The 13,842-nt window shown below is 37.7% G+C and overlaps 2 protein-coding genes across 2 annotated transcripts in view; one reads left to right on the forward strand and one right to left on the reverse strand.

Annotated features, from left to right (window-relative positions):
- PPAT (phosphoribosyl pyrophosphate amidotransferase) overlaps nucleotides 1-13,842 on the reverse strand; it is a 36,740-nt gene that overhangs the window by 21,970 nt on the left and 928 nt on the right. The window lies entirely within an intron of this gene.
- PAICS (phosphoribosylaminoimidazole carboxylase and phosphoribosylaminoimidazolesuccinocarboxamide synthase) overlaps nucleotides 1-13,842 on the forward strand; it is a 51,912-nt gene that overhangs the window by 9,049 nt on the left and 29,021 nt on the right. Inside the window, 3 exon segments of the mRNA XM_078068691.1 lie at nucleotides 3,941-4,003; nucleotides 8,997-9,062; nucleotides 11,309-11,445. Coding sequence (XP_077924817.1) covers nucleotides 3,941-4,003; nucleotides 8,997-9,062; nucleotides 11,309-11,445 — 266 coding nt within the window.

Consider the following 13,842-nt stretch of genomic DNA (forward strand, 5'->3'; position numbering starts at 1 on the left):
TCATATCAACATATGTAAGAGCATTTGGAGATGGGGCCTTCGGGAGATAATTAGGTTTAGAGGTCATGAGGGTGGGGACCTTATGATGGGTTTTATGATTCTATTACATTTGATGTATAATATATAATAATATAATAAGATGCTATAATAACTAATTTTATAAGAACATATACAAGCTTATGACATTATATGAAGAGTAACACTCATATTTACAAAATGCAGAAATGGAAGGTGAAAATTGTTAATGACAGTAACGTTCCCTATAGCTGTGGTTTTCAGAGTAAGCAGCATCAGCATCATCTGGGAACTTAGGCATGCTCAAGTTTGAGAAACACTGTCCTATGGTTCAGGATACTAAAGGGGTGAAGGAAAGTAAGTGCTTTCTACATGATGGTTTGCCTTTTACACAAACAAAATGAGCAATAGGGGGATCCCCCCAAGCAAAAGCCTAGCTAGCCATCACAGACCTCGTACGTAGTCTTTCAGTTTAAAGCTTCATATAGCCTTGGAAAATGTAAAGATCATATTGATTAACAAACTAGGTAATCAAATTCCCCACACTCTTGGCAAACTTCTTTGTCTGACTTATCAGATATGACAGATTAAAAGCTCAGTGGGAGAAAGGAAAGCTGCTAGAACAGTGAAAGGCAAAAACAGGGAGAAATTAAGGAGACTAATTCGATAGAACATTCAGCTGACTAGGGGTATGATAACAAAGGTAAACAAAACTCTGGGCTCCTAAGGTTTCTCAGGGCATCACAGTAACGACCCTGTTGTTAAAAGTAAAAAAGTTAAAATCAGATTGTGTTTAATAAGTCAGGAAGATTTCAAAGGAAATAATTAAGAACTTTAGCATCCAGATTTTAGCTTGTTAGTCCTCTGGACTCAAGTACAATACCTCAAGATAATTTTTTATATGTGAAAGGAAAACATTAAGTCAGATATAAACTGACAGGGTTTTTAAAAATTGTCTGGTATGTTTATATGTTAATTTGGAATATGTTTAAAAATATGAAACAGGAAATATTTACAGTCATTCTAGAAATTAAGCTATTTTAAACTTTCACGTGAAAATAAAAGCAAAGGTATAAACCCACAAGAGAAGAAATTCATTTTTTGAATTATTTATTAGAAGATTTTACTTTTATGTAATCTTTATACCCAATGTGGGGCTTGAACTCACAACCCCGAGATCAAGAGTTACATGCTCCATGAACTTAGCCAGCCAGGCACCCCAGGAAAAAAATTAAAATAGGAAAGGACTTTCGGCACATCTGCAATATACAACTATTGAGGCACAAATCGCCACTCCACTATTTAAAGAAGATTGTTGTATTGAGAAATAAAGATATGGATATTTATCCTCAGGAAAAAAATTCACATCAAATATTCTTTCTTTAAAAACAAAACACAGAGGGCGCCTGGGTGGCTCAGTCGTTAAGCGTCTGCCTTCGGCTCAGGTCATGATCCCAGGGTCCTGGGATCGAGCCCCACATCAGGCTCTCTGCTCAGCGGGGAGCCTGCTTCTCCCTCTCCCACTCCCCTTGCTTGTGTTCCCTCTCTTGCTGTCTTTCTGTCAAATAAATAAATAAAATCTTAAAAAACAAAACAAAACAAAACACAGAGGCACCTGGGTATGCTCACTAGGTTAAGTGTCCAACTCTTGATCTCAGCTCAGGTCTTGATCTCAGGGTCATGAGTTCAAGCCCTGCACTGGGCTCCACGCTGGGCATGGAGCCTACTAAACAAACAAACAAACAAATAAATAAATATAAGAACAACATAATAAACTGATGAACATTCATGTAAAAATAGGTAGAGGTTACTTCATTTTGATTTTATATTTTTACTAATGAAATATTGGAATCTGAGTTGCTATTGCCCCATATTGTTAACATTGACACTTGGTCATGAAACTGATCTCCCAAAAGTAATTTTTTTACCATCTTAAATGTATGCTATAAGATTCTTACTTTGGGCGCCTGGGTGGCTCAGTCGCTTAAGAGTCTGCCTTTGGCTCAGGTCATGATCCCAGGGTCCTGGGATCGAGTCCCGCATCGGGCTCCCTGCTCAGGGGGGGCCTGCTTCTCCCTCTCCCTGCCGTTCTGCCTCCTTGTGTTCTCTATCTCTCTGTCAAATAAATAAAATCTTTAAAAAAAAAAAGATTCTTACTTCAAATAAAAATCTAACTGGAGCTGTGGACCCCCTGGACTCTAGATAACTAATTAGTTCCCAATTTAGAACTCCTGGAGATTCTGGTATAGCCTGTCACAGGATGGGTTCAGGCACCTATATTTTTATAGAAGATCATCAAGCACAGCCAAGGTTGAAAACCACAGCTAGGTTGTCAAATTTAGAGAGTAAGGCCAGCAGAGGGCTGAAGAAAGTAAAACATAAAATCCAATTTGATTCCATTTAGGGGAGAAAAATTAGCCAATTCCAATTATCACTTTAAAAAATGCATGACTAAAGGGCATCTGGGTTCGGCTCAGGTCATGATCCCAGGGTCCTGGGATCAAGTCCCGCATCGGGCTCCCTGCTCGGCGGGAAGCCTGATTGGCCCTCTCCCATTCCCCCTGCTTGTGTTCCCTCTCTCGCTGTGTCTCTGTCAAAGAAATAAATAAAATCTTTTTTTTAAAGATTTTACTTATTTCTTTGACAGAGAACACAAGCAGGGGGAGTGGCAGGCAGAGGGAGAGGGAGAGGCAGACTCCCCGCTGAGCAAGGAGCCCAATGTGGGGCTCAATCCCAGGACCCTGGGATCATGACCTGAGCTGAAGGCAGACGCCCAAACAACTGAGCCACCCAGATGTCCCAGAAATAAATAAAACTTAAAAAAGAAAAAATGCATGACTAATGCAATATGAAAGAAGTTAATCACTGGGAAGAATCACAGAACTCCTGGGCTATGCCTACCTATTATAATAAGTAAAAAGAAATGGCCCATGAAAATTGAGTAACTACTTCTTTGGATCTAAAATAAATTTATTTTTCTCCCTGCCTGAGGCATGGGCAAGAGATGATAAAAGGAATCAAAGTTAGCAGGAAAAGGACTGTCTAAAGAGGAAATCTGTGTTCCACAGTCTTGTCAGTTTCCTCTCTTCTGAGTAAACCTAAAATTGACTTAATTCATTTCTAGTATCAGTTGCTATTTATATATGAGGTGGAATACTTCAATATCTTCGTATTCTCACAAGTCACTGCTTTCTAGTAGAGGCAGTCAAAGGTAGATCAATTTTGGCTCCCAGGGGTGGAGACGGGCATATATATATCCTATTGGAGGTTACTCTTAGCCTAAAAATCGCAAGTCAAAGACTACATTGTTCTTTTAAGAATAATCTTAAAACTGTCTATTTTCTTTTTGGCTGTGGTAAAATGTATTTCCAAAATTAAGATATTCACTATCCCCACGACTTCACAAAAATTAACATGATGGCCAGCAGAAGGCATAAAATTATCTATTGTTAGTACCTCAGAGGCTATGCCAAGTTTTTTTGTTTTCTCCAATTCATGTATTTCTCCAATTCATTTATTTTGGTTTATTTGTAACGAAAAATTGGAAATAATTTTCTTTTTTTTTTTTTTTAAGATTTTATTTATTTGAGAGAGAGAGAGAATGAGTGAGAGAGAGCACGCACATGAGAGAGGGGAGGGTCAGAGGGAGAAGCAGACTCCCGGCTCAGCAGGGAGCCCTATGCAGGACTCAATCCTGGGACTCCAGGATCATGACCTGAGCCGAAGGCAGTCTTAACCAACTGAGCCACCCAGGCGTCCCGGAAATAATTTTCTTTAAAATGAAATATTTAAACAGTTTTGTATATTTTGAATACAATTGGATAATCTTAGCAGTAAAATTATTATAAACTAATGCACTTTCATCACATGAACCATAATATTGAGAACTTTTAAATTTTTAATCCAACAGAAGATCCAAGTAAAGACTTGATTGTTAAAATTTCAGAAAACTCAAAAATTATAAATGTAAAAAAAAGTTGAGACTTAGGTAAGCTGATAAATTTAAATACAGGCAACTTGATAATTATAAAGGTATGACTTTTCTAATTCTTCCTGTTTATATTTTCACAAGCTCTTTAAGAAGCTGTGACATAATAAAGAATACAGATGCACCTGGCTGACTTAATTAAGTCAGTAGAGCATGTGGCTCTTGATCTCAGGGTTGTAAATTCAAGCCCCACATTGGGTGCAGAGATTGCTTAAAAATAAAATCACACAAAAAAAATTAAAATAAAAAAAGAATACATATATCTGGTTTTGTGCCCTGTTCCTGACACAGAGCTTCAAAAACCTTTGGAATTTCCAAAGTGGGTTTCTAGAGCTTCAGGATAGGACTGGTCACCATAAAGACCAACCTTGTGATTAAGAGGCTTGGAATTTTAGGCCAGCCTGACCTCTAGCAGGGAAGTAAGTCTGGAGACTGAATTCAGTCATGTGGCCAGCGATTTAATTAATCATGCCATAATCAATCATGTCAACAAAAACTTTGGCTTAGAAGAGCTTCCTAGTTGGTGAACACACTGACATGCTGGGAGAATGACAGGCTCTGATTCCACAGAGACCTAGAGGTTCTGTATCTAGGACCTTCTCAGACCTTACCCCATGTGGATTTCCATTTGGTTGTTTCTGAGTTCTATTTTTTTTTTAAGATTTTATTTATTTATTTGAGAGAGAGAGAGAGAGAGCACAAGAGGGGGGAGGGTCAGAGGGAGAAGCAGACTCCCCGCTGAGCAGGGAGCCCGATGCAGGACTCGATCCCAGGACTCCAGGATCATGACCTGAGCTGAAGGCAGTCGCTTAACCAACTGAGCCACCGAGGTGCCCTGAGTTCTATTTTTTATAATAAAACTGTCTCCTAGGGGCGCCTGGGTGGCTCAGTTAAGCGTCTGCCTTGGCTCAGGTCATGATCCCGGGGTCCTGGGATCGAGCCCCACATTGGGCTCCCTGCTCGGCGGGAAGCCTGCTTCTCCCTCTCCCACTCCCCCTGCTTGTGTTCCCTCTCTCTCTGTGTCTCTCTCTGTCAAATAAATAAATAAAACCTTAAAAAAAAAAAAAAAAAACTGCCTCCTAAGTATAGGGCTTTCCTAAGTTCTATGAGTTGTTCTAGCAAATGATCAAACCCGAGAGGGTCATGACACCTCCTGAAGTTGTAGCCAGTCAGCTGGAAGGGAGGCTAGCATCTGAATAAGGGCAGTGTTACGGAATATTGAGCCCTTATAGCTGTAGAGTCTAATGCTAGCTAACTCCAGGTATGAGTGTCAGAAATGAATTGCAGTATACCAGTTGGGACAGAAAGATAATAGAAACGAAATGCTTCTCTTTCCTTAAAATATGCTAAATTTAGGGATTTCCACACTGCCATCCTCCAATATACCTTATTCTCTAGCACTAACTACTCAAATTTTCTACAGAACATCTAATCTCTAAATATTTCTATTTCCCAGAAGTAGGACATGTGCCTGAGCCTAGAAGTGATAGTTTTAGTCACTTAGATAAAATGTTATAAATTCAGATTCTGCTGAAATAAGGTTTGCCAAAGTTTACCTTCGACTTGTGCTCTCCACTGGGATGAGGGTGGGGGAAGGGCTTGGGCATGGAAGGAAGTAAGTCTAGTTACAAAAGGGCAACCAGAGGGATCCTTATGGTGTTGGAACTGTGGAGTATCTTGACCTTGATGGGGGAGACATGAACTTACAAGGTGATAAAATTATTAGAGAACCTAATAAACACATATACACACTCAGAGTGAGTACAAGTATAACAGGAACTCTGAATCAGAGGCGTGAACTGTATCAGTGTAATATCCTTGATTTAATAGTATATTACAGTTTAACAAAATGTTACCATTGGAGAAAACTGGACCAAGTGTGAGATGGAACTCTAGTATTTCTAAAAACTGCACGTGAATCTACATTTATCTCAATAAAAATTTCAATTTTAAAAACATAACTTATAGGTAGCCTTATGTGGCTCCAAAGTACAACCTGTCATTTAAGGTATTTATATTTCTGGGGTGCCTGAGTGGCTCAGTCGATAAGCGTCTGCCTTCGGCTCAGGTCATGGTCCCAGGGTCCTGGGATCGAGCCCCACATCGGGCTCCCTGCTCGGCGGGAAGCCTGCTTCTCCCTCTCCCACTCCCTCTGCTTGTGTTCCCTCTTTCGCTGTGTCTCTCTCTGTCAAATAAATAAATAAAATCTTTAAAAAAAAAAAAAAGGTATTGATATTTCTAAAAGCTAAACGTCATTCTAGTCTCACTGTGCAAACACGTCCTTAAAATAAGATCTAATCCTATCCTAATGTAAATCTCCACATACCTATTGCTGCATAGGCTTATGGGCCCCCTAACCACCTCACCTTTTGCCTCACTGGTCTATTAATAATAACCAGTGTGTAGTTTTATAATAATCATTACAAGCAACTGCACAGACAATAGTAACACACACACACAAAATTTTTTTTTAAATAATGTCCCAGGGCACCTGGGTGGCACAGTCGGTTGTGTCCGACTGTTGGTTTCAGCTGGGTCTGATCTCATGGTCGTGACATTGAGCTCCTCATGGGGCTCCATGCTCTGCTTGAGTTTCTCTCTCTCCCTCTGGCCCTCCACCTCTCTCTCAAATAAATAAATAAATCTTTAAAAAAAAAATGTCCCAGTATATAAGAAAGTACAGCAGGGATGAAAGAATACTATCATAGCATTGTGATACTTCAGCACCGCAATCCAACATATGCATGAGGAAGAGCTTTCCCCGAACTACAAACAGCTGACTTGTAAACATTCTATACAATACTACACTATGATAAATGCATGTTACATTTACCACACTAGCACCATCAGTTCCTTTAAATGTTTATTATCTGTCTGCTATTAACAACTCAACATGAAAATTGCTAAGACCACTTAATCTTAAGGTCTTTTATCTATTTATGTGTATTGCAATAAGGATCATTCTCAGTTACAATGAGGATCAAATGAAAAAGAGATGTAAGAGCTCTTTGTCAAGCATTAAAATTAAAAAAGACATTATAAAATCAAGTCTAAAAATGCTATCATATTCATGCTCCCAAACAGAGAATACTGTGCCTTGGGACTTTTAAGGCAGAATACTTCCAAGATTTTGAAAGTGAATCCTACAAAGGCATTTTATTTTATTTTATTTTTAAAGATTTTATTTATTTATTTGAGAGAGAGAGAATGAGAGAGAGCACATGAGAGGGGGGAGGGTCAGAGGGAGAAGCAGACTCCCTGCCGAGCAGGGAGCCCGATGCGGGACTTGATTCAGGGACTCCAGGATCATGACCTGAGCCGAAGGCAGTAACTTAACCAACTGAGCCACCCAGGCGCCCCACTACAAAGGCATTTTAAAATTTGGTTAGAGATGACAAATGTTCTTGGCTAAGAGGTTACAGTTGGTTTTTTTTTTTTTTTCTAAAGATTTTTTTGTTTACTTGAGAGAGGGGGAGGAGGGGCAGAGGGAGAGGGAAAGAGAGTCTCAAGCAGACTCCATACTGAGCACAGAGCCCCATGTGGGACTCGATCTCACGACCCTGAGATCACAACCTGAGCTGAAACCAAGAGTCAAATGCTCAACTGACTGTGCCACCCAGGTGCCCCTAGGCTACAGTTTTGATGCTGGAATCCAACGTTACTAGTTTTTCAGTGTAATCTTCAACTGCAAAAGTAAATTTGAGTTCTGTGAACAGCAAATTTAAGCTGCTATTCTCTTTGTTTTCTGACAGAGGAAGATACCATAAGTACAGCCTCAGAAGAGGTGGGCGGCTCCAAAGCACCACAAAGTATCACTGTGTCAGGTACAGGGTCTAAATTGTTTAAAAAATGTTTTCGGGGCAATAGGGTGGCTCAGTCAGTTGAGCATTGGACTCCTGATCTCAGCTCAGGTCTTGATCTCAGGGTGGTGAGTTCAAGCCCTGCGTAGGGTTCCACACTGGGAGTGGAGCCTACTTAAAAAAGAAAAAAAAATTTTAGGCTAATATATACCAGTTGAAGTAGTTAAACCAAGACTCTCCACATCTATAAATATCCAATGAAGATACCTATTGATGAAAAGCAGCTAAATTATCTCACCAATATTGGAGATTAGTCTGCCTTTAATTTTTTAAATATCTTATTTGAATATGAACATAAGAGGAAATTTTGACCCTCATATTGAAGTTATTGTAATCTCAGTGCTTTATGTCAATCCAGGTTGTTTTAAATGAATGATATTTAAATACAAGATTTGTCTGTAAGTTTGTATAATTGTAAATCAAATTGATTTATAGGTAATCATATTCCTTTAGAAGATGCTAAAAATCATTTACAGATTGTAACAGTGAGCGACACAGAGGCTGGAAAACACTGGTGTGACAATGAGGTCAGAGCGCTTATACACATATGGTCTGATGAAAAAATTAAGCAAATGCTTGAAAGGGCCACAAGAAACAAAGAAATATTTGAGGAAATTGCCAGAAGACTAATGCAGTTTGGAATAGACAGAGACTGGAAACAATGTCGTACCAAATACAAAAATTTAAAATATGAATACAGAGTTTTACAAAAGAAAAATGGCAACCCTCAAAGAAAAATGAGATTTTATGAAGAAGTTGACTGCATCCTAAGAGGACCAACTCTCAGAACTGCCAAATGGAAACATGGTAACCTTGAAATTGACTTTTTAAAATAAAAATTCTATTAAGTTTTTTCTTTGCATTGTAATGTAGCAAGAGATTCCTCAAAAATAAAATCCTTACACTACTGTATGTTCAAATGACCCAAAAAATTATTATGAAGCACATACCTAATTTAAGAATTTCAATCTTTCCAAACCTTGTACCAAAACATTCTTAATTCTTCAACTCATTCTTTATCTGCCCAACCACCACTTTAATGTTTTTACTTCAATGTACTCGAATGCTTGAAGATGAATATATTTTAAATGATGTCATATAATGATTCTTTTCCTGTGTTCTTTTGTTTTAAGAATTATTTGAAGGTCATACCAAAAACCCAAGAACTTTGAGCGTCAAAAGAAAAGCACACGAAGATGGTAAGAGCCTGAGAAATGCCACGTTTTGGCACTGAAAAAAAACTTGCTGCTTTTTCCTGATAAGAGATGTTTATTCCTGTCCTTGACAAATTAGACTAAATATATTGTTTATAAGCTGTGAGAGCAAAAAATGCTGAGCAGTGATTTCTTTCATAGCTTATTAAAAGTAACAGAGTAAATGGAAACTTTCCCAGAGTCAGAAATTTCTCCACAACTGTCCATTCATCAGGAGCCTTTAAATTGCAATTTACAGTGATTGCTATCAGAAGACTGGGATGGAAAAGGAAAAAAACCCACAAAGTAGTAAGTTCTGGATTTTAGTTTTCTCCAAAGGTAGTTAGTAATGAATACAGCATTTTAGCAATCCTACAAATAAGTCAACCTAATTATGTAAGCCATAATTCCAAATTGACTCATTACAGATATCAGAAAAGGTAATACAACGTAATAGAGCAAATAGAAGAATAAAAATGCAGAACCGAAGAAAAAGCACTGAACTGAAACTCAGAAAACCTGAGTTCCAATCTCTCTCTGACCCCAATAACTCAACGCAGAGCAAATCACTACATCTCTCTGGATCTTTAGGATAATTCAATTTAAGCATTTTATGATTTATAATCTATCCAATTATTTTGAGTATACACAAGTAGTTGAAGAGCTTAATTTTTACAAAGTGAACACACCCATGAAACTACCACTCAAATCAAGATATAAAACATTACACCAGCACCCTTCAGGCCTCCCAGTCATAATCATCTTCCTAACCCTATAAAGGTTATGATTATTCTGACTTCTCTCACCATAAATTTGGAATCATACAAGATGTTCTTACTTTTTTGGTATGTGTTCTTTAATGTCATGCTTCTTTCACTCAACACTGTGAGATTCAACCATGCTATTACTTGTAGTAGGAGCTTGCTCTTTTTCACTGCAGAATATTCCATTATATGAATATACATACCACTACCTTCTTTAACCATTCCACTGTTGGACATTTCCATTATTTCCAGATGGGGACTATTATAAATAACACTATAAAAATTCTTGTGCATGTCTTCCAGTAAACATATGTATGCATTTCTGTAGAGTATAAACACAAGAGTGGGATGGAGGGTCATGGGGTACACATATATCCAGGTACAGTTCTAAGCACTTTACATATACTAATGCATTTACTTCCTATCACAACTCTATGATGTGGGTGTTATCATTATACCCAATTTTTAGAGGAGGAAATGGAGGCATAGAGAAGTCTGTGCTCTTGAGCCAGCTGGCTAATGTTGCCTCTCTGTGCGGTCCAGGGACTGTATCTGCCCTGTGCAATAAGTATTCCTAGTACTGACCAGTGTCTTATGTATATGCGATAGGAGCTAAACAAATATTTTTTGAATAAAGTATTAGATAATAACAGGAACATCCCTATCCTCAACAACCCTTATTATATCTCAAGTGAGCTGAAAATTTTATTCTCCATTTTTGGACCTAAAGTGCAAGTCAGATGAGTTACCCTGACCTTTGCCATCTCTTAATGCCCTATAGTGTATATGCTATTGAAAAGGAAAATTGCTAAGGGCTAACCACACAAAAGTATCATTCTCAACCCCCTGGATTTTGCCCGTTGAACCTTTAAATAACATAAGTCTAGCCCAACAGATGAGAAAACAGACTCTAAAGTTAGGAGACTTGCCCAAGATCAAACTGATGTTGGAAAACTGGACTAGGTTTCAAGTCTTATGTTAAGGAGCTATTTCCAATTTTGACCAGAATGACAAAGCAGTAGTACTCTGAAACTCTTTTGGGGATAGATAAGTCCTGCTTCAAACTAATGCAAAAAGCAAAGTTATAAATAATAGCTGTAACTTGGAAGAACTGAAAACACTTATGATTTAAAATTGAGAATCATTAAATTACAAAAGTAACTGAATTAAAAAGTCTTTCAAAGCTCAAGACTGGTACAATTAGCAAGGACAGTTTTAACATAAGTCACTTCCCCAACCAAGGGCATGGAAAACACTATAGAAATGGGACGTATTTGGTCATTATTACTAAGAGATGAAAATCAACAAAATAAAGTTATCCCAGCCTTAAATTTGGCAACTCCAAGCAAGTTCTCTGACAACCTATTCCTGTGTACTCCAACAAACTTAAATGAAGACAACTGGAAACTAATTCCATAGAGGTTGTCTGAGGGCATCTCTTTCTCACAACTACCTTTCTAGTGATAATATTATATACTCTATTTACAGGACCAGTGTCTGTATCTCTTAAGAAAACTGCTCCTGAGATCACTGCAAATAGGTTTCCTCAAAGCACAACAGAACGAAAAGATTCTACAGAATGTTTCTACAGAAAGGAAACCCCCTACATGATCCAACTTCATCAGGTAAATCTCAAAATTTTTAGAAGTATGAAAATGTTTATCAGTTGTAGGGTTCAATTCCTAACCCAGGGAAATAATTCACTTTTGGGGTGGGCATTTTCATCTCCTAATTAACCAAGGAAAGGCTAACTAGTTGATTCATGAGATAAATCTATGAAATTTTAATAATTCCTTTTATGGAATCTTCAAAATATGTCCATGTCATTCTAGTCTCCAAAAAATCCTGCCTGTAGTTGAAATGTGAAGATTTCTGATCTAAAAAGGTGTGTGGTTTGTTCAGGACTCTGCAAACCACTGAACCAAAGTTTTTAGGACTGAAAAAGCATGTGGTGATTATATGTATCTGTCGTGAACATGCATACACACAGAGTTTGCATCTAAATAGAGCTCACTGAAAATGTTAAATTCCCCAACAGAAAGTAGAGCTATGGAATAAATCTCCAAATCGCCAGAACTACCAGAAAGAAGTACTTCTGAATGAACCCATCTGGATTAAGTATCCAGCGCATGACTATCTAGTAATTGGTGTTCTATTTGTATTTAAATGAAATACATAATATAACTTTCAGGTACTCTATTATCCCTAAGGTGAGACTAAATTTTTTATTTATTTTTATTTTTAAAAAAGATTTTATTTATATGACAGAGAGAGAGAGAGCACAAGCAGGGGGAACGGCAGGCAGAGGGAGAGGGAGAAGCAGGCTTCCCACTGAGCGGGAAGCCCGATGTGGGGCTCCATCCCAGGACCCTCGGACCACGACCTGAGCCAAAGGCAGACGCTCAACTACTGAGCCACCCAGGCGCCCCGAGAGTAAATTTTTTAGATCAGATTATACCTAAGACAAATACAATGCAAAAGTGATAGCAATCTCACCTTCTAGATTCCATGTTTTAGGAAGATAATGTGTAAGAGGTAAATTCCTTTATCAAAAAGGAAAAAAAAACCCAACAGAATCCTGTTACTATTGTTTTAAAACAACTAAGTATTGAGTGGAAGGAGGTGAGGAGATAGAGACTTCTGCAACAGACCACCACTTACAAGTGTACAGCGCATTTAACTAACTCTACTGTATCTTAAGTTATGACAACCTATCTAGGTGTCCAGTTTTAACATTCCTTGATTCAATGCCATAGAAAAACATTAGTTTTTAACCTCTGAACCCTACGGACTAGTTCAGAGTAGCAGAAGATTTTTATCTTCGAGACATTAGGGAATTTCATCATTCTTCCAATCAGATCAGTTCCTCTAAAGGGTGAGGACTTTTGCTAATTCAAAATTTTTAATTGGATGAATTTATGGGAGAGAACCAGTCTTCTCAGTGCACCTTAATGATTCTATGTCTACAAAAGGAAAATCTTAAACAAATAGCTTTCCATTAATACATTTGTTCCCCAGAAACTACTGGGTTCCTTGCCGCTGTTATTGAAAACATCACAAGGTCAATTTTCAAAACCAGTTTAACAAAGACTTATTTGGTCAGATAAGCAGCCTCAGAGAATCCATTTATTATTGCTCTATTATCATATAATTACATTTTTATTGCTCTTGTACTGTCTAATCCTTAATTCTTTCACATAAAAGCAACTACAGAAAAGTGCATGTAGCTAGAAATCAAGTTGTATTCATTAAACAAACAAAACAAATCCTTTTTCTTCCAGCACATATTTAAAGGAGAGACTGAAGATCCTCTTCCCTTCACAGAATATCCAAAATAACTTATCCTAAGAATGTTATAAACTAATGTTGCTCTGAACTACCATATAAGTAGATTTTAGTTTGTTCTTGGATTATATATCTAATCTTCTCAAAAAATGTACAGCATTTTAAAACAAGATCTCTTTTAGGGTCAACCCACAATTATCCAGGACCAGAGTCATTCAAGTTAAAAATATTCTTTTTGATTCAACCCAGACTCTAAAGTTACTCTCAGCTCTTTAAAGAAGTACATAAGACGTGAAACTAAAGTATTTGCCACTCTGAAGAGATCAAAAAGACTACTTGCAATCCAAGTTTGGTGAGGGAAAGCAGATCATTTGGAATGCATTTATACTTGTAGCTCCCATATTGCTGATAAATGTTACTGCCAAGCTCCTTAAACTGTTCTAGAAGTTATTGCTGCAGCATTGCCTTATGAAAACTTTGTAATACTTTCAGTGATAATGTCCAACCTACGTTTATATCAAATGCCAGGTAATAAGAAATGGAAGGATCACGGAAGACAAGTTATTTTTTAACTCAAAGGGATCTACCAATTTTTCAAAAATCAGTATGTATCTAGTCATACAGGAACAGCTCCCCTTTCCCTCTTTTAAATAAGGGAGTTACTTTTTGGCATCTTCTTACTACAACCTTTTTCTTCATTATCTGAAATCCGTGACTCTTTTGCAGATGCACTATTT

The sequence above is a fragment of the Halichoerus grypus genome, chromosome 3, assembly GCF_964656455.1.
Source record: "Halichoerus grypus chromosome 3, mHalGry1.hap1.1, whole genome shotgun sequence".
NCBI lineage: Eukaryota > Metazoa > Chordata > Mammalia > Carnivora > Phocidae > Halichoerus > Halichoerus grypus.